Genomic DNA, 19,958 nt, shown 5'->3' with positions numbered 1-19,958 from the left:
GGGCGGGTGCGGGGTCGTTTCTCACGTGGTGTTGTCCTCCTGGTTGCGGCTGAAGATGCGGGCGTCGGCGAGGCGCGGCGCCTCCTCCCCGGGCACGTGTATCTGCGCGCGCTCGCCGTCGTACTTCCACTCGCACGTGAACTTCTCATTCTCGAAGCTGAAAGTGAGCGGAAGGATGTAGAGGTGGCGGCCACATTGTATACTGGCAGACAGATAGATGTAGCGGCGACGTACCGTGAGAATATCTCGTGCACGCCGCGCGCGGGGTGCGCCAGCATGGGCTTCAGCGGGATGCCGGGCGTGAGGCGACAGTGCCGGGGCAGCTCAAGCGCGCCGTGCTGCAGCAGCGCCGGGACCACCAGCTCGTAGTTGGGGCACTCGCAGTACGTCGTCTTTATCACCAGCGCGTGCTCCTCCACCACCGCCTGCACGATAAGGTAGGTACACGTCCAGTTGTGGTGCGGCGACGAGGGTTCAGCGAGCGATATGTCTGGCGTAGAGTCGCACCTTGAAGTCATCGGACGACATGGTGTCGGCGCGGTCGAGGCAGGAGGCGTGCGGTCCGGCGGGCGGGGTGCGCGCGGCCGCCAGCGCCAGCGCCTGCAGCAGCGACTGCTCCGCCAGGCCCACGCGCAGCTTGCCCTCCAGCGACCTGACGGCACGTCCGCATCTCACCTCGCACATCTCATCTCATCTCATAGCACCACTCACCCGGCGGATATATGTACCTTATCAAATACTTGGCCTCGGAGTGGCGACACGCCACGAACAGCGCCTGGATCTTGCTGATCTTCTTGTTGACGGACGCCTGTCCTGAAGACGCGGAACGAACAGGTTAAAATTACACTATGCATCCGGTCCGGTCGAGGACGTGTTGCGGTCGTGTACGGACCCGTGATGGCGGCGAGGTCCTTGAGGGCGGCGTGCAGCTTGCGCACCTGCAGCGGGGCGGGCGCGCACAGCATGCGCTGCGCCGCACGGGCCTGCTGCGCCGCCGCGCCCAGCTCGCCCAGCCGCTGAGCAGCCGCACGAACCTGCGCCAGCGACCGCCCGGTGCACCCGCCCACGGCCTTCATCAGGTACGTCTCCGCGACGCCTGAGGGACGTACATATCAGCATCTATCTATCTCACCGGGGAGTCTTATTTGATTGTGGTTACCTAGCTCCAGTCCTAGATAAGCGGGGCCGAGCTGGTTGAGGCAGAGGTAGATGCTGGGCAGCAGGTCCTGCGGGGTGAGCGCGATGACGGAGCGGAAGTAGTTGCTGAGGATGTCGACCATCTTGAGACGCGCCGAGGTGGCCTCCACGGCCTCCAGCGTGCGGGCGAGGGCGAGGTACGGCACGGGCTGGCCCGCGGTCCAGCAAGCATCCTTCACGGGATGATACTTGGCCTTGCCCGGATTGTATTCCACTTCTGAATATTGTAAAGCAAAAAATAATATTTTGTATAATTGAATATATTGTGCATGTATTATAACAGTACAATGTTGTACCTGGAAGTAATGTATGTGTACTTGCATCCATTGTGTGTACTGCCACCACATCATCTTGTGAGCTGACAATCTTCTCTCTCTTCACAAAAGACCGCATCATGTTGTTACTTTCCATAAACTTTTCCATTGGACCTTTTGCTTTTGTTGCGCTCTTTGCTGGCGAAGGTGATTTCTTTTCAGTCTTAATTTTTGGTTTCTCTTCTGGACTTTCTGATCGTTCCTTAGGACTTCTCTGTTTTTTAGGAGTTTTAACTGATTTTGGACTTTTGTTTTCTTTAGGGCTCTTCTCATTTGGACTGTCGTATTGATTGCAGCTCTCATTATACTCAATAGTTTTAACATTATCCTGATTGCTTTTCGTTAATTTTGATTTGTTGCGTTTAGTTTTAGGTGAGGAATAAGTTTTTGGTGAATCATTTCTTTCCAATTTAACAGGAATTGTTTCCTCATCTGAACCTTTACTTAAATCCGCTTCACTTCCCGAGCTCTCAATTCTCTGTCTTTTAACTTTCTTTTTCTAAAAAAAAAATAATAATTTTAAATAATGTTTTATAAATGAAATATTTCTTGTTACGGTAAATATATAATTTGGACTAGAAGTAGCGAACAAAACAATATAAATAGTTTATAATGAGGTATAATATAATTTTTGTACTTTGTCCCTACCTTTGTTGAGGTGACGGGGGAGGGAGACCGGGACGCACACGGCTGCTCATTTTCAACACTCTCTGATCTCAATCTCTTTGATGATCTCTACAAAAGAATTGATAAGAAACATAATAAAATAAAATGTATAAAAATAGCTTTTACTTATCAAATTAATTAGTATACTATATCTATTACAATTCATACAAACTCATTACAACATATACATATTAACTTGTAAGTTTCTTCTTATTTTCCTGAATAGAAAATATTTGTTTGTCCACAAAATATTTATTATTGTTTATGGAAGAAACATATTGACTTTAAAGATTCTTATTGTCTACATAATTCAGTCTACAGAATTAGGGCTCTTGGAATTCTTTGGACAGTTGGGCTGAGTAGAGTGAGCCTATATCGTGCACACACTAAACTCCAACACTTACAACTAACTATGTACAGAACTCAGTGCCATTCACCTTTGTAGCAGCTGCAGACGATGATGTGTCTTCTGTCAAACTTTTGTCCGCACTTGACTTGTCCTGTAAATCAATAAATAATTATTTCAATGAACCCTAAATAAATTATAAAAACAAAACTCTAAGCACAATTCACTATTAGATAATAAAATGTACTGAAAAATGATAACTGACAATATAATAAAAATATCTAGTGACAGCACATGGAGGAAATACTTAACAATAAGAAAACCTATACAATCAATATACAAGTTCTTATTTAAGTTATTGATAAAATTACATTTAAACAGTCGATATATCCTATTTAAGTTGAAAATATTCTTATTAGTCAGTTACCTCCTTCTGACGGTCAACATTTCCATCAGACTCCTTCTTGGGTGTTATTTTAAAAAACGAGGTTATGCTTTTTTGAGACATTCTTCGTGTGTCGACATTCCACGATTTAACAACTACGGTATGCAAAATCTTATGGTGCCGGTTCACGAGACAATTAGCTATTCTACTTAATCTAAACAACTTCGATACGTTCATATATCACACTTCCTCCAAAATTTTTAATATTTAGTTATATACAAATAATATACAATTAAAGTTTCATAATTACATTGCTCAATTGTAATGAAGTATTTCTTTAAAACACTTGTTCATTTGTTGTGAATTGTGATAATATTTGGCGCGAAAAATGTCAATCCGTCAATGTGTTAATGTCAACCAATTGTCAAGTTTTAATTAACTTAGAAAATACGTAGATAAAATAAAAATCCTATAGGATTCGCTAACGGTAGAAAACTAGAAAACAATGGCAATGATTGTTACACCTATAAATGCCCATAAATATGTAGTGACGGTGTAAAATTTCTTCGGTTTTTATTTTAAAACCTTTAAAATATTCTTCAATGTTATTGTTAAGCCTATTGAAAGTATTTAAACATTGGAATATGGTAAAATTATTGAAAAAAAACCTACCGTAATAGTTTGTTCAGTACAAAATTTAATTTTAAGTATGGCCTCATTGAATAGAAATCTAGAACTTTATTTTGCTCCGGTGGCGCCCTCTAGTTTATGAAGTGTCAATTAAACGCGTGTCGTCCATGTTCCGAATGTGGTGTGACTTATTTTTGTTTTGTGTTAATTTTCAATGTAATAGTTATAAATGTGAAATGCTTCAACATGTGTTATCCCATATAGTTGAACCTTGTTCAGGCTGAATGGATCCCGCCGTCGCGTGGTATCAGCCCGAGCAGGAAGGACCCGCGAAGCGACTCTGGCTTCGTATTTGGGAGACTCAAAGTGACATAGACAAAATGAACTTAAAAAATTTAGAAAATTCTAACCCCAATGTGAATAAAGCCCCAGACTTTATACCAATTAATGACGTTAATGGTGAAAATAGGAACAATAATTACTTCAACCCCGCGCGGAGGAAAGCGAACGATAACCGCGCATCTACGTTTAACCTGAACAAAAACCACGATGCGCTCATAGGTGAATACGGCGGCTGTCCTTGGAGGCTGCCCAATTACAATTATAAGCCTGGTATTTTGGGGTAAGTGGTGACAAATTATGTTTTACAAATATGAAAAAGTGATGAGGTAAGGCATGAGTTGGTGAGGAAGTGCGGTGGCTGCGAGTCTCGGGGCAAGCAGTGCAGTAGGTGTCGGCGCAGCGGTGACAGCGCGGGCCGGTCGCTTGTCACTGCCCACGGCGACTGTCACTCGTGTTAACCTATCATCAGTTATATGGACCATCAGTCATTGAAATTGACTTAGATATATTTTATCTCGTAATTATTATTCTTGTACTTCTAATGGAAAATTACCAGATCAATAAAATATAAATTTGGCTTTTTTTTAATTTATATTGTTATTTTATTATTGTATATTTATTCAATAGGCTTGTAGCTTCTTTAAAAATCAATAATTCTGGATTTAACATTTAACAGTCATTTTTATTAATATATCCTAAATATTTTTTCTGTGATGTGACAGTTGGTTGTAGATACAAATTACATACTTGAATGTCCTCATCTGTTTATATGATTTTATTGAACCTCTTTAAACCTGAACCAACCACTGTAGTTTTATACTATCTATGAAGACTTCTGTATAGAAAAAGTTTTTGCATTTTAATAGTTTATTCCTACAAAATAAAGTTTGTAAACAATGAGCTCTTTTCCGCTAATCTTTGTTAAATTTTAAATGCAGTAGAAACATATTAATGCAATTTTGGTTAAAACAATTCATTATTAATTGTGCCAATCAAAATCATACATCTTACTAAACATCAAATAACTGTCTTAAAAACAAAACAATATATTATTTTGACTAACTATTGGCATTCCGTTGCATGTTTTGGTTTGGTTTGGTTGGTATTTGAAATAAATCTTTTACATTAGCTACATTTTATTCACATAAATTTTACTTCATTCACATTTCTCTGTTATGTAATTTAATTTCACTTTACCTCGCATTTTGAATATATAATAAATACAAAATTTAGTGTAATAGACAAAACCTTTTGGAAAGCATATGTTTTTAACATTGGCAACAAACATATTAGTTTTTGTGGGTAGAATGTTATAATGAATATAGTTTCATCAATTTATACTCTCTGGTCTTCTTAGTAATCTTATCAGAAAAGGAAAATAATACTCAATTAATTGTACTGATTTTCAGTAACTTTCAGTTTTTGTTTTACACCAACTTCAAAAAGGTGAAAGTTAACAATTCATTGGAGGGTATTTGTATTTACTTACAGTGTACAGTCAGCGTCATATAGATCGTAACAGACAAGATATGCAAATATATAGGTACATCAAAAGTAATCAATTATATCGGTACAACAAAAGTCCTCAAAATAATAGATACATTCACCCTGCTCAAATATATCGGTACATACACAGCGTCAAATATATGAGTACATGCAAGATGCTCATAAATATCGTAGCAGCCACAGCGTCATAAGTAACGAAGCAGTCAAGGTGCGCAAAAATATCGGTACATTTGACAAAATTGAACTCTATCTCTGTATACTTGTGATAAAATTTGGAATAAACTACTTCTGTTACATTCATTTGACACTTTGCATCAAACCATTTTTCAAAATTTACTAAAAGTGTTCGACGCGGATGACAGATATTAGGTAGATAAAACCAACATCAAATTTAAGTTTGTCATCATATATGCTAGTTTGGTCTCGTGGCCTTACTGTTCGCCGCCGTTGGTACGTAAGGTCGGCGGTTCAAATCCCAAGCCACTATTTTTTTTTTGATATTTAAACTTTTTAATTTTAATATCGAAGCACATGTAATTAAACTCTATCGCCGTAGTTATTAGATACTTTTTGATATTGCCTTGGACTAATGAGTTTGACCGTTAAAGTACTTTTCTATTTCAAACAAAAATGAAGGAGATAAAGCGATGCTATTGGCATGTAATTTGTTTATAACTCATGTTTGTTAAACTTGTACCTGTAAAAATAACACTTTTACTTTTACCTTTTACTGATGATTATATTTAAGAAACAAAGAAAAAAAACTGAATGTCAATATCCAAACTACATCAAATTTTTGGTTGATTGCAATAAACATTCCAGTGTGCGTGGGCGCGCACACATATGTAGATAACACTTGTACGTATAGTTTCCGCGCGTACCATTCTTAAAACCCGCAAAGACAATCCACGCTCCGCCCACTCACTTCCCCCCCGATGGTCTGACCTAATTGTTGTTAACTTTATTTAAATTTCTTTCTACCCGACAGCGAAAATTATAAAAAAAAAATTGTCGAGCAAAATTTTACATTACCAAATTTTTACTGGTTATGAAAAAATAACCCCATGATTGATAAAATGAAAAAAAGTAGCCTGAGATTCGAACCGGTAAACTTACATATTACGGCAAACATACTAGAATACTGCGCCAAACTAGTATTATATATATTGTGACAAGGCAAAATTTGATATTAGTTAATACGTATCTGTCATATTCGGCGTGACAAACTTTTATATTTAAGCGTTATGACAGGAGAAGAAAAATATTGGGTTGCCCAGTAAGTTCGTGCCGCTTTATAAGGAAAATTGAAACCCTGTCCTCTTAAATTTTTGGAAATGGTTTTAAATTATATTGGTACGCCTCTATACCTAAAACGTCTTTTATTTTTGGCTAAAATTTTAAAAATTAGTTTTTTCTCAACCAATGAAATGAAATTATTCACAATATAGAAATTTTTGTGACGTTTGATAATGGTGGAAATCCGAAAATGAATCCACTTCAGCTGCAGTCTATTGTAAGCTTTATATCGAAAATCAGAACGAACTTTCCGGACAACCTATAATGTTAATACAAAGTGTCAAATGAATGTAACAGAAGGAGTTTATTCCAAATTGTATCACAAGTATATAGAGATAGAGTTCAATTTTGTCAAATGTACCGATATTTTTGCGCACCTTGACTGCTTCGTTACTTATGACGCTGTGGCTGCTACGATATTTATGAGCATCTTGCATGTACTCATATATTTGACGCTGTGTATGTACCGATGTATTTGAGCAGGGTGAATGTATCTATTATTTTGAGGACTTTTGTTGTACCGATATAATTGATTACTTTTGATGTACCTATATATTTGCATATCTTGTCTGTGACGATCTATATGACGCTGACTGTACAACAAGATTTATGATAATCTGAATGTTTCAGTACTGTGTTATGTACCTTAATTATTATTTATTTTGAAAACTTACCTTACATGTTTTGAAACATAACTGTGAAGATTAATCTTACACATAGTGTACAAGTAGTTGTGATATGTTTGTGGCAGTTTGCCAACTAAGTGGCATTGTAACAATTAAATAATAATTAACTTGCCAACCGTTCATTATTATAATTTTAGAACAATGGTAATGAGACATTGGCTATTTCATCACCATCACTAGCATGTGACATTCATTGTGTTGACACGGAAGTTTATTTCTTATTAATTCATTTAAAGAACACTTTTATTCATAACAAACACTCCTGCTAGAAGTTAAAGATTAAGATGGCATGTTTTCATGTAGACTCGGATATGACGGCTGATAGAGATGTATGGAGGAGTAGTACATGCTGTGCCGACCCTCGATAGGGATAAGGGCAGGTTGATGATGATGATGATGATGTTTTCTTAACAATAAAATGTTATGTTAGTTCTTGCTTTTGTATTAATTATGAAATTAAATGATAGTGGATTCAATGTGTTATCAGTACCACTTATGAGTACAATTAATTGTTTAAAAGTTTTAATTTTAGTAAAGTGTTGGTAAAATTTCCTATATTGCTGTTATTTCTGGAACTTGCTTGTTATTTGTAATGCCAGCCAGCTAATATGCTGTGCTAATAACAACTAAGTAAATTAATTGTAAAACACAAGTTGGTCGACCAATACTAGACAAGTTGCATCAGCAGATCTCACATTTGATCAATTTTAACACCTCAGCACTTTATCATTGTTATACATGAAATATATAATAAAGTTCTTTATTTTTGTGTAAATCTAAGCCATATTGTAATAAATATCTATAAAGTCCCACTAACCTAATACCTACATTATAAATGAGTCAGTACACAGGTGTATATATACATTTGTATATGTTTGATCATGTCATATAACTTGATAATTTCCCGTCAGAGTGTTACCAACAATTGTTACTATTAATATAATTCTGAGGGTACAAATTATAATACATTTTTATTTAAAGCTTAACATGTATATGCAATTAATAAATTGTCATTTTGTGTCCAAAGACATCTTATATTTTCACATCAGTATTTAAGCGGTTGCCTGCTATTTCTTACGCGCGAAATAAAAATTATGTAATAATTAAAAACAGCCTATGTCACCAGGGACAGTGTAACTTTCCAACAACGGAGCCATGATGCAAATGAACAAGTAATTAAATCTTTTATTTGTATAGTATTAGGATAGATATAGAAGGTTTAGTTTACTATGTAGTAAACTAATAAAACTAAATATAATAATAAAGTTCGGAAACAAGACTTAGATTGTGTTTCCGTCCGATTGTAAGCATCGCTCCGGTGAAAGAAATAAAAATACAAAGACGTAATATAATGCGAGATACTTTGTGGATGTAAATATGTCGGTGACCAGCCCGAGCGGACCTCCGGCACAGGTGATATTGTGTGTGACTGGTGTGTCTGTGTAAGTGGTCGTCAGAACAACGACCTCGTTACGTAAGAGCGGCTCGAGGCAGCAGGCGCAGGCGGTTCGGTGTCGCAAGCAGTGCTGCAACCGCCCGGGCTATTGACTTCCGCAGGGAAGGTCGGACAAGGATGTTGCTCGAATGCCTTCGTACTTTGACATTATTTGCAAATATGACTCTAAACTCGACGAAGTGTCTACTAACTATGTTATTAGCGTGCTATGATGACAACCTACTTTTCCTTAACGTTGCCTTAAAGTTATATATGTTGAGGCACGTCAATGAAACGTTCAAACAGGCCGTTGTGCAAATCATAGCACACAGCCAGCTCATAGCGAGTATGTTGACACACAGTGTGACGTGTGATGTAGACGCAGCACGAACGAATACCACGTGTGTTTCACAAAGACTTCGCCGAATGAATGAAGTACAACATAACATAGCCTTCTGAAGGTCACAATAACAATTTTTGCGCGGGAGGTATGGAAGCACAGATCTCTATAAATGGATAGGCCATTGCTTGGTAATGACAGCTTTTGCATCGTTTCGACTTAAACGCGCCATTGTAGTTCCTGACAGCTAATTTTATCAACCGCAACTTTCAACGCCAAAGTGGCGTAAATTAAATAGTCACAAATTCTAATATTACTACGGTAGAGCTTGTCCATGTATACAGATCAGTATATGGGAGTTATTAGTCTGAAGTGCTTCTACCTTCTTTCTATTATACAGTCGGCATTGTATCCAAGTCGAGTTTCAGTGCCCTAAATTAGTGATAATAATCAAGATCTATTACTGTGAGCTGTATGTACCAACGTCGTTCCTCAGCTATAACTTCTCAATGATGTTTACATGTCCGCCTCGTTGTCGTTTTTTTATTTCCTATAAAAAATAGGGAATGCGGCGTTTGGCAGAGGATGCGTAAACAAACGCTAGTTGCTAGCCCCCGCCTCGGCCGCCACACATTCTATGTTTGTTTTTAATTCATTATTACAATAATAAATGCAAGTCGTATGGCATTATGTTTTATATGTATTCAGGATTGAAGTCATTAACTGAGTTGAAAGGATTATCGGTAATAATTTGACCGTTGGCTAAGCAAATATTAACACGTGCGTTTCCCATTAAGTTGTGTGTTTGTGTCGTGTGTGTCCCCACTGCAAAGTTACGTATTCATAACTTATCATTGATATAAATGTTTGTACGGATACGTTTATACGAGTATATGTGCTCTGATTCGTATTATAGTACGGAGCTGAAATGTCCACAAGAAACCGGTCCACCTTAGCAGGCTCGCGTGTTCTTGTCGTGGCGAACATTGGCGGCCTGGCTGCCTGGCGGACTGTTAACACCGCACGCGTTCGTTAGTGCTGAACTTGACCTATTCTCCGACCGGTTCCGATTTCGAATGCCCAGTATCATTTAAAAATTATTGAACGCTTTCGTTTCGGGCGTGTCGCGAAGACTCAGTAAGGGGTCACGTATTCTTGATGAATGATGTTTTGTTCTCTTGAATATCTTTATCTACCATGAATATATGAATAAGAATTTTGATCGTAAAATGATATATGAAATGTCAGTTCATTGGTGCGAAAGTGTTAGGCGTGGGCTTGGTGGTTGGTGGTCAGCCGGGCAGACGCATGACCTAAATCCAGGCCGCGCCCGCGCTGCACTAGTATTTTTAAACGGACACAAAAATGGGCGCAGTCGTTACGTCCGTATAGGAATAGACTGATGAATATCTACGTACGTCAGATATATTGAGCGCTGCGTTACAGCTGTTTAGTGCCTACACCCTACAGCAACGTAAGGGGAATGCGGACGTCGTGATTACATCCCGATTATCTATCGAGACGACCGACGTCTAGTATTAGAACTCTCACATGTAAAAATTCCAAGTCGATTATTGACTTCCGTTTCATAGCGGGTTTCTTTGTCGACCGAAGATTTGTAATGACATGGAGCAATAATTATAAGAATGTAGGGGTATCTGTAGATGTGACCGTGTGGTGCGATGAGACAGTGGTAAGGGGTCGCGACGCAACCTGTCTGTCTACAACAGCGGCTCATCACTTACTGTATACAATTCTGTGTATTCGCAGTACGTTACGACACATCCCACTTCCGACACGATAAACCGCTCACTGTTACATCATGTAAAATGATGCTATATTACTTTTTCAAATGCCTTGAATATATAAAAGATTTATTAAATAGAAAACTTTAGATCCCTTTTTAAGGGAAATGCGCGAACTCAACTGTTTTGACTCAGTCAAAGTTAACGTGGAGAAGTGAATAAAGATATTTTTATGAAAAACAAAAAAAAATAATTACGAATTATATTCAAATTTAGTGCAGTGGATATCTAAGACCACTAGTCACTAGTCTACGGAAATATTCCAAACAAAGACCTAACAAGTATAGAATAGTATTCTCTATTGTATGGTATAAAGATAAGAGATTTATTAGCGGCTGTACAGTGAGTGCAGTGAGTGTAGTGGATATGTAAAGGTCCCAGGAATTCCTTTCGATTTGACCTCGTGATGCCAAGGCCTCGCGAGCGGCGGCGGCGGCCTCTGCCGGCGCGCCGGAGAAAGTGACAGATTTGAGCGGCCTCAGCTGATAGGGTTCTTGTGTGAGTCGACATTATCGACAGTGCAGGCCACCGACACTCGGTACGCGGGTATAAAATGATTAAAATCGGACGTGAACTGGTTCCGATATAAGACTACTTTCGCAAACTATAAAAACTTGTACGTACTGTCTCTCACGTGCAGTAAAATAATGCACAAATATGGCAATAAAATTGATTATGAACAATGTTTCAAGGAATTTTGAATATTTTCCGCAATTATTATGTGAGGCATTTATAAGCAATGTCATGTATGTAGTTTTCCTTTCTTTCGGCTTTTATATTTTTACCGTTTTGTCATATTTTCGTAAGCAGGCTAAAAATTTGCACACTATGGGGGTTAGGGCGAGGCGACGCGAGACATGGGCCAGACATTGGGTCACCATACCGGGTCAGCGCTCGGCCACGTGCCGTAGGGCTTTGACCTCGCACACCCCCGCCCCCGCCCCGCGACACAAATCACCTTCCCTCTTAACCCCCCATCCCTCTTGCCATTCGTATTATCATTTGTACAAATTTTTATAATATGGGAATTATGAGACATACAATGTTATTATGATGTGTGTGTTGCAGGCTGCACGAGGAGATCGAGCACTTCTACATGTACATGTCGCCGACGGAGACGGAGCACCTGGTCCGCAGCACGGTTGTGACGCGCATACGCAGCGCCATCCTCGCGCTGTGGCCGCAGGCGCGCGTCGAGGTGTTCGGCTCCTTCCGCACCGGCCTCTATCTGCCCACCAGCGACATCGACCTCGTCGTCATCGGTCAGTACTTCGCCTCACACTACCTCACGACACCTCACACATGGTACCATAAGACAACAGCATCTGTTGCACGAATGTGTCAGCTCGTCCGGTGACTTACCATGACTATACAGAGGACAGACGTGAAGTGGAAACGCGTTTCGTCTGATGAGTGTATGTTCTGGCGGCCTCATAGGAAGGGGATTTATTAAAGGAAGAGAAAATATTCTCTTTCTGTGCGTCTCCTTATCCTTCGATTAAAGGTAGGCAACGCATTTGCAATTGCGAATATCCAGCGGGCGGGCAGCGGTCGCTTCGTTTGCCACCTTGTAATTAATAAAAAGAAATTATTATAACTTTTATTCGTATTTATCACTCGGTTGGTGATTCTAAAGTTCGTAAGAACAACATTATAAAATGGTTTTATTGATAAAGATATTATTCTCAAACATTTGTTTATCAAAAAAATAACGTATTTGTTGTACGAATACATAGTAGAGAGATAGCTTATCATACAACACGTTTGTTTTAAATCAGAAGACAGTATGTGTCGGCTTATCGTCCTAGCAACTGGAGGGATATATGTATGTATCATATATCACAGTAGGTAAGACTAGTACTACACTGCCAACATTCAGGACATTTTAAGCCGAGACCAAACATGAAGCCAAACATTTTGGAGATATGGAAGCATTTGAAATAAGAAGTGCTATATTTGCTGTGAAGTGTATCATCCAATTAGTAAATAATGAGCGAGCCGCGAGCCGCGAGCCGTGACCTCCCGCTCCGCTGACATAATTGCGGTATCTTATCGCACACTGTAGCTACATTATCTGTGGCCGAATGTGTTGCACATATCTAATCACACGACAACAACCTATACATTGCACTGCCACCGATTTCTTCACAATGGAACACTAGCCTAAATAACTTGATGTCTTTACCTTTTCGGTCGGTATTTGTTGGAGTCAGTATGCTATATTTACACGATGGCGTACACAGTATAGTACGTCATTGGTCATGTCAACGATTGCGCAAGCGCGGCCCATTCACACGTCGCGATGGTGGCGAGGGGGGGGGGCCTCACGTCACCTCTGTACACAAACTACTGTGTGTACGAATACGTTTCGTATGAGTCAGCTGATGACAACAAGTCCAAGTCCAACCAGCTCTGGGCTTTCTATAATTCGATTACGAATTCTACAAATGTATGCAATTTCAATACAATTAGGAAATAAGATGGCTTTGCCTCGTGTCTTCTCCGGCAGCGCGCTGGGAAATACCCATTGGCAATTACACTTTTGCTTTCCTCGAAGTTTCTTCAGCTGCGGTCTCTATTTTTCCTACTTATAAATTATTAATATATTTATTCAAGTAAACACGGAGATTATTTTGCCTTTGGAATTTACGTGTCATAGATTATTTGCAATCTGCATAAAATACTGGGTGAAACGTTTGGAATGTGTTTAAACAATATGTTAATAAGCGAGACATAATAAACATTATAATGAGAGGATGGTTAAAATGCATTTAAATGAGATGAACTAAAGATTGTCGTAGATATTTCCTCGATAAGAAAATACGTCAAAGTGAGGAGTTTGTATTATGTGGTTTTACGTGTTTAGCGGTGACGGCGGAAATAAACGCGTAGGAATGAGGAAGTGGAGCTGCGTGTATGGTAGGTACCACCCAGCCGCCGCGGACCCTTACCTTGTGTCACGTCATCTCACCTTGTGTTGTGTTGTGTTGTTGAGGAAGCAATCACATTTGGTACATTTATCTAATTTGATGAGAAACGATATGTCACACGATAAGCTCTCTGCCCCATATACGATTATGTTATCTCGTACAAGGAAGTTTCGATCATTTTTCTGTTGTTTATTTAACTGTATATTAACAAACAAACAAACAAATATGTCTTTCAAAAAATCTTAACCGTGTAAAATATTTTTTCTGTTCTCTTAAGCCTTTATATGGTTCAACACTTTGTTCCTTTTTAGTTGGCAACGTTACTAAAAGTTAGTACTTATCGGACGTAGGGAGGAATATTTAGATCCCAATTGAAGTGAACACAAAAATAACACTAATATTTTAATTTTTCAACTTAAATTAGTATTTAACGTTGAGACGTATTCACTACTAAGCATTATTCTACAAAACCGGAAAAAACTACATTAATTATTCTTAATTACACTACAAATTTAGAAATTTAACTCAAGCGATTCAATGTCGCAGCCGCAACTGTAGCGCGCCAATGATGTATGTTGTTGTTGTGGGGCGGCAGGTCAGTGGGAGAAGCTGCCGCTGTGGACGCTGGAGCGCGAGCTGGTGGCGCAGGACATCGCCGAGAAGGAGACCATCAAGGTGCTGGAGAAGGCCACCGTGCCCATCGTCAAGATGACCGACAAGTACTCCGACGTCAAGGTGGGCCCCTCCCTCGTCAGCTCTGTGTCACATGCGTTGCATAGCTCAGTCACGTCAACGTCACCCTATCCTGTGTTGCAGGTAGACATCTCGTTTAACATGAGCAGCGGCGTCAAGAGCGCAGAGTTAATCAAACAGTTTAAGGTGAGTTTGTACTGAACTTGTATGTTGACTTATTTTTCATGAAATTGGTATTCTTATGGATAACACTCTAAACGAGCTGTTTTCACTTAACGAAACATTTGGTGTTTCAGGAAAAGTACCCGGTCCTATCTCGGCTGGTGATGGTGCTGAAGCAGTTCCTGTTGCAGCGGGATCTGAACGAGGTCTTCACGGGCGGCATCTCATCCTACTCCCTCATCCTGATGTGCATCAGCTTCCTGCAGTTGCACCCGCGGCCCGAGCGCCTGCGCCAGCCCCACAACCTCGGAGTGCTACTCATAGAGTTCTTCGAGCTGTACGGTAGGAAGTTCAACTACGTGAAGACCGCCATCCGCGTCAAAAACGGCGGCTCCTACGTCTCCAAGGATGAAATACAGAAGGTACGGACTGAGATAACTCAACATCGACTACCGGTCAGCATACAAAAGCAGCAGTAATGTGACACGTTGTCGTTGTGATGCGTCTGCAGGAGATGAACGACGGGCACCGGCCGTCGCTGCTCTGCATCGAGGACCCGCTGACGCCGGGCAACGACATCGGCCGCTCCAGCTACGGCGCGCTGCAGGTCAAGCAGGCAAGTTGGCGCGCTCCTGGTACTTGTCTCGTGTGCGCGTCTCCACTGTTACTGAGCTAGTCATTTTACATTGCAGGCGTTCGACTACGGCTACATAATCCTGCAGCAAGCGGTGGGCGCGCACGTGATGTGCGGGGGGCGTGGCGCGGCCGGTGCGGGGGTGGGGGCGGGGGCGGGGGCGCGGCACAGCGCGCTCGGCCGCGTGCTGCGCGTCACCGACCACGTGCTGCAGTACCGGCGCTGGGTGCGCGACACCTTCCAGCCCTACTTCTTCCCGCGCGCCCAGCTGCTGCCGCCGCGCCCCCCGGACCCCGAGCTCGACCGCGACCGCGACCGCGAGCTCGACCATGACCGCGACCGCGAGCCCGCACTCGCCCTCGCGCTCGCACACGACACCGAGCACGAGCTCGACCACGAGCCCAGCGACAGCGACCAGGTCACCACCATATACACACTCTTAAAACCTGCTCTTTGACGACCCTTTTAAGAGATGAACTATATTAAAGTGTCATCGAACAGTTGTTCAATTTGTTCCTATTCACCCCGCAGGAGTGGTCGGACAGCTTAGGAGGCGGCGCGATGGGCGTGGGGGGCGGTGCCGGGGGCGCTCGCAGCTCGCCGCCGCCGCTGTCGGCGCTGCAGTGCTCCTCGCCAACGCCGCGCCGCGTCTCCGCGCACCAGAGCCTCATCATCCACCATATCACCAGCAATTCCGACTTTAACAACATCCCCTCCGGCGTCATGCAGCAGCGCTACGCCAATGCCAACGCAAACGCCAACTCTAACGCCAACACTGGCGGGGGCGGGGGCGGAGGTGGGGGCGGGGGCGGCGGGGCCGAGGGCAAAGGCCGGTCGCGAACGTTCACCGGCAAGCAGCGGCGCTACCCCGGCTCACCCCCGCAGCCGCCGCGCCGCCCCGAGCAGCGCAACAAGAAGCGGCGCCAGTTTCCGCAGCCGCCGCGATGATACGCGCGCCCGCCGCCCCCCGCCCGCCGAGCCGCGCCCCCCGCACGCGCCCCACACGCCCCGCACGCCCCACACGCGCCACACACGCCCCGCACCTCACACGCCCCACGCTAACGTACCCGCATACGTGTGACGTCACGCAAACCTGCTACTTATTGTACACAAGATTCGGACATCGCACGAGACTGGATGCGCGTGTGGTGCGCGTGCGGTTTACGTGCGGTGTACGTGCAGTGTACGTGCAGTATACGCGTAGTGCCCGCGCTGGGGCCGCGGCCGGCGCCGACATAGACTTTGGTATTGAGGCAGTTGTTCGCGCACTTGTCACACAGTTACGAGCTATTTTACAGTACAAATATATTTATTAGCCGTTTAAGATCTCCACTGAGCAATAGAAATAACAACTTTTTTAGACTAAAATTTTATCAATGCAAAAAACTTAATTTTATTATATAAATTCGGTGAAAGGAACCAGTTGCTGCTTATCGGATAAGTGATATAATGTTAATTATGCAAATAGTGTCATAAATGTAGTATAAAATAAATAGTGACGTGTAGTATGTGCGCTCATTGTTATTGTTAACATACTATGATATATACAAATGTTGTAAGTCTGCGCACCTCAAGTACTGAAACTACTTCATTTATAAACCTTTTTCTTTTAATTATGTCTAAATTTACAAGTAAAAATAACCAAGTAAATATGTTGTATCATTCTGTCTGTTTGAAAAATTTGTAATAACATATTGTAATGTAAATTTGTTGTATGTGAAGTCGCAGCAATGTATATGAGACCAACAATATCACTGAAGGAAATGTAAAGCAATATTTAACACTAAACAAAAAATCAGATGTTATTTTCCTTATCTATTTAATCTTTTCAAGTTATTATATATTTAATGTGATAACAATTTGTATGAGATTAATTTGTAAAACCAAATTAGCTCGTAATTGTGATAAATGTGATGCTGTAAAGAATAAATTAACATAAACTGTAACAATGGCCACCAGTTGGAGTTATTATAGGCTTTTCAAGTACATGTTGTGACATTTAAAATGATAAAGTGGAAGCTGGATAAGAGAGAAAGCTATCCCGGTCGCTTTCACTGTAACCGAATGAGTGTAGATGTACGTGTAGATGTCATGTTGAGTGACGTATGTATCGAAGTGTTCCTAGCCAAGCAATATACTGCTCTACTGCAGGGGTTGTGTGAACTGTTTGTTTGTATAACAATAACACCAATCTAATAGCAATTAATACTCTAGCGGTAGTGTATTTAGCTTTATTATTGAATAACACTTTTGTAATTGTCCCACTTGTTCTATTTTACATTTTAAAATCAATGTTAAGCTTTGACGAGTGCTTTACAACGTTCATATCTATCTTAAAGTGCGTGTAACTTTTTATTAATTAGAGTCGGTTTACATCCCGACTTTGTGAATTGTGTGGTGTCAGATTTAGTACAAATGAGTCCCGTTCGTGGGATATGAGGCGTCGTGTGCGTCTGGTCACTGCCGATGTGTTGCTGTAATGTGCGCGTGTCTGTTTGTCTGCTTGTCTGTGTGTCTGCGTGTCTGTGCACGGGACGTGACTGGTCAGAGTGTGGGGAGCATTGAGAGTACGAGATACATGCTGTCTCTTATGGACCCATGAGATGAAAAGAGGAACTCTTGTGAGATATTTTAAGAGATGTAACTCTTTTTGTGACATGTGAGTTAATGGAGTCTAATGATGTAAATTGTAAGCTCTTTATAAAGTTTAAGTTAATTAGGAGTGACGTAAAGTTGTTAGAAAGAGACGGCATGTGATGTGTGTGACGTCTCTCCCGCTCAGTCGCGATTCGAACAATGAAGTGTTGATCCTTTTATAATTTATAAGAAGAGTGAAAATGATTAGCTCGATTCAAATGTAATAAGTCGGTCGGTCGACGGTCAGTGATACACTGAAATTGTTACATAATGTAGTAAGTTATTTAGGAGAGAGGGAGAGCGCCGGCAAGACATAAGACTATCTCAGTCTACAATAAATTAAGTGATTACTCGCAAACTTTTGCTAAATAATAACTTAAAAATATACTAAAAATGATATTATGTAAAGTGTGAAACTAAACGTAATGGAATTAGTCGTAAGAGCTCGCGTGCGCGCCGGCACCGGCACCGGCACCTGCGGGCGATGACTACCTTCGGACACTCGTAGCCTTCGTGCCCTGAAGGACTGCAGGCACTGCGTGCCCCGCGTGTGAGAAGCGTGTCAGCCGTCGCGCCGCTCTGTATGTCTGATAGGTTACATAATACGTTGTACATAGTGACGGTTAATTGTAAGTGTACATACCTACATACATACAGCCTGTACATATTGTGTAAATACATTGAAGATATATTATATATTTAATATTAATATAAAGTTTGATTTTAAAAAGTTTTAAAATAAAGTTATAAAAAATCCCAAAAAAAAGATAAATTTAAATAAAGACATACAGTGAGTATGAAGCGGAAAACCAATCTTGTCTTTTATTTTATGAATTCCTAAAAGTTTCTTTTGCTTCCTGCGACACGACCGCCCGTCCGCTCTGCTCGGCGTCAGTCAGACGACAGACGTACGTGGTGTACACTCTGCGGCTGACGATAGGTATACGCAGAGATCGAACGATCCCACCTAAATAATGAGGTGTAACGACACTATTTCACAACAATGAAACTCATTACTCATCTGATTGGATAATTACGTGAAGGCAATTGGAGCAATGCATGTGGGGAAATGCTAACCAGCAGTGATCTGAGACACACCGATGATGATGAATTGGGTACCTTTAAATGATTAAGAAATGTGAATTCGCATTTTATAACCACAGATGATAAATTTACCCTTCATTCAGTGCTACATTGTGCTGCAACAGATGACGGGGTATCGAGTTCTGCATAGATTGAGAGCGCTGAACTGTATTCGAGGATTTCTTTATTCAATGTTCTGAGGGCCATTTTAGCGGCACAAGCAATTAAATTGCCCTTTTATGTAACTTTTGATCAGAGAGGGCGTTACGATACGTCGTTCTTGCAGGACGCTCTTTACTGAGACTTTTGAAGAACACTTCCTTTCAGACAGACCGATTGAAGCACGGTTTTATTTTACTTTTCATGTTTTTTTCGCTTTTAGAAAATGGTTGCAAAATGAAATTGAACCTTGTTAAAATCTTACAAAGATTAATTTTATTTGCGGTAAAGAATCTGCTTTTCTCTGCCACACTTTTCCTGACATCTAAAACATTAAAGTATAATCGTTCGTAAATCGTTACATACGTAAGCTAGAAAAACATGAAAGCAATAAAAAACTAATTAACAGGCAATTTGTCCTTTAACCGTTTGTTAATAAACCAGTGAGCCTTCAGAGATGTCGCAGCAGATAACAACAACAATAGCTGACTCGGGAGCAGTGGGGGCAAGTCTGTTCACACACACACACACACTGAACTGACACGAACTGTTCAGTTTGTGCATTGATCATACTAAAGTGCTATTTGAAAACGAAAGACAAATACGACTTAATTCAAAACAAAGGCAAAGTTGACTTTTGAATCAATGGGTAAAGTACACTGCTGACCCAAGTGTCGAATCACTTTTGTAAAGATTATAATGTATTCAAGAT

At 41.1% G+C, this 19,958-nt stretch overlaps 2 protein-coding genes across 2 annotated transcripts in view; one reads left to right on the top strand and one right to left on the bottom strand.

Moving 5' to 3' along the window:
- Positions 1 to 3,303, bottom strand: part of DNAlig1 (DNA ligase 1) — a 4,668-nt gene extending 1,365 nt beyond the window's left edge. The window contains exons 1-10 of the mRNA XM_013309862.1: positions 2,951 to 3,303; positions 2,615 to 2,677; positions 2,160 to 2,246; positions 1,494 to 2,010; positions 1,160 to 1,414; positions 893 to 1,096; positions 729 to 813; positions 508 to 652; positions 235 to 425; positions 25 to 157 (exon numbers count right to left, since the gene is read on the bottom strand). Of these exons, the coding sequence (XP_013165316.1) occupies positions 25 to 157; positions 235 to 425; positions 508 to 652; positions 729 to 813; positions 893 to 1,096; positions 1,160 to 1,414; positions 1,494 to 2,010; positions 2,160 to 2,246; positions 2,615 to 2,677; positions 2,951 to 3,145 (1,875 nt within the window). The 5' untranslated portion in view covers positions 3,146 to 3,303. The remainder of the gene's footprint in view (positions 1 to 24; positions 158 to 234; positions 426 to 507; positions 653 to 728; positions 814 to 892; positions 1,097 to 1,159; positions 1,415 to 1,493; positions 2,011 to 2,159; positions 2,247 to 2,614; positions 2,678 to 2,950) is intronic.
- A 343-nt stretch (positions 3,304 to 3,646) lies between these two features.
- Positions 3,647 to 16,315, top strand: LOC106116121 (non-canonical poly(A) RNA polymerase PAPD5). The gene is made up of 8 exons (XM_013309860.1): positions 3,647 to 4,160; positions 12,017 to 12,210; positions 14,474 to 14,613; positions 14,695 to 14,757; positions 14,868 to 15,155; positions 15,245 to 15,349; positions 15,426 to 15,785; positions 15,899 to 16,315. The coding sequence occupies exons 1-8, from the start codon at positions 3,823 to 3,825 to the stop codon at positions 16,313 to 16,315; spliced, it is 1,905 nt and encodes a 634-aa protein (XP_013165314.1). The 5' UTR covers positions 3,647 to 3,822.
- The last annotated feature ends 3,643 nt before the right edge of the window (positions 16,316 to 19,958 follow it).

This window comes from Papilio xuthus, unplaced genomic scaffold (assembly GCF_000836235.2).
Source record: "Papilio xuthus unplaced genomic scaffold, Pxut_1.1 DF827756.1, whole genome shotgun sequence".
Classification (NCBI taxonomy): domain Eukaryota; kingdom Metazoa; phylum Arthropoda; class Insecta; order Lepidoptera; family Papilionidae; genus Papilio; species Papilio xuthus.
Note: the sequence above shows the minus strand (reverse complement) of the source record. Positions and strands in the feature narration are given on the sequence as shown.

Excerpts from the sequence above, each read along its gene's own strand:
- LOC106116121 (XM_013309860.1), top strand. The coding sequence starts at position 3,823 with ATGGATCCCGCCGTCGCGTGGTATCAGCCCGAGCAGGAAGGACCCGCG. Across the intron at positions 14,614-14,694 it reads ACAAGTACTCCGACGTCAAG|GTAGACATCTCGTTTAACAT; the intron begins GTGGGCCCCTCC and ends CCTGTGTTGCAG. Across the intron at positions 15,156-15,244 it reads CCAAGGATGAAATACAGAAG|GAGATGAACGACGGGCACCG; the intron begins GTACGGACTGAG and ends ATGCGTCTGCAG.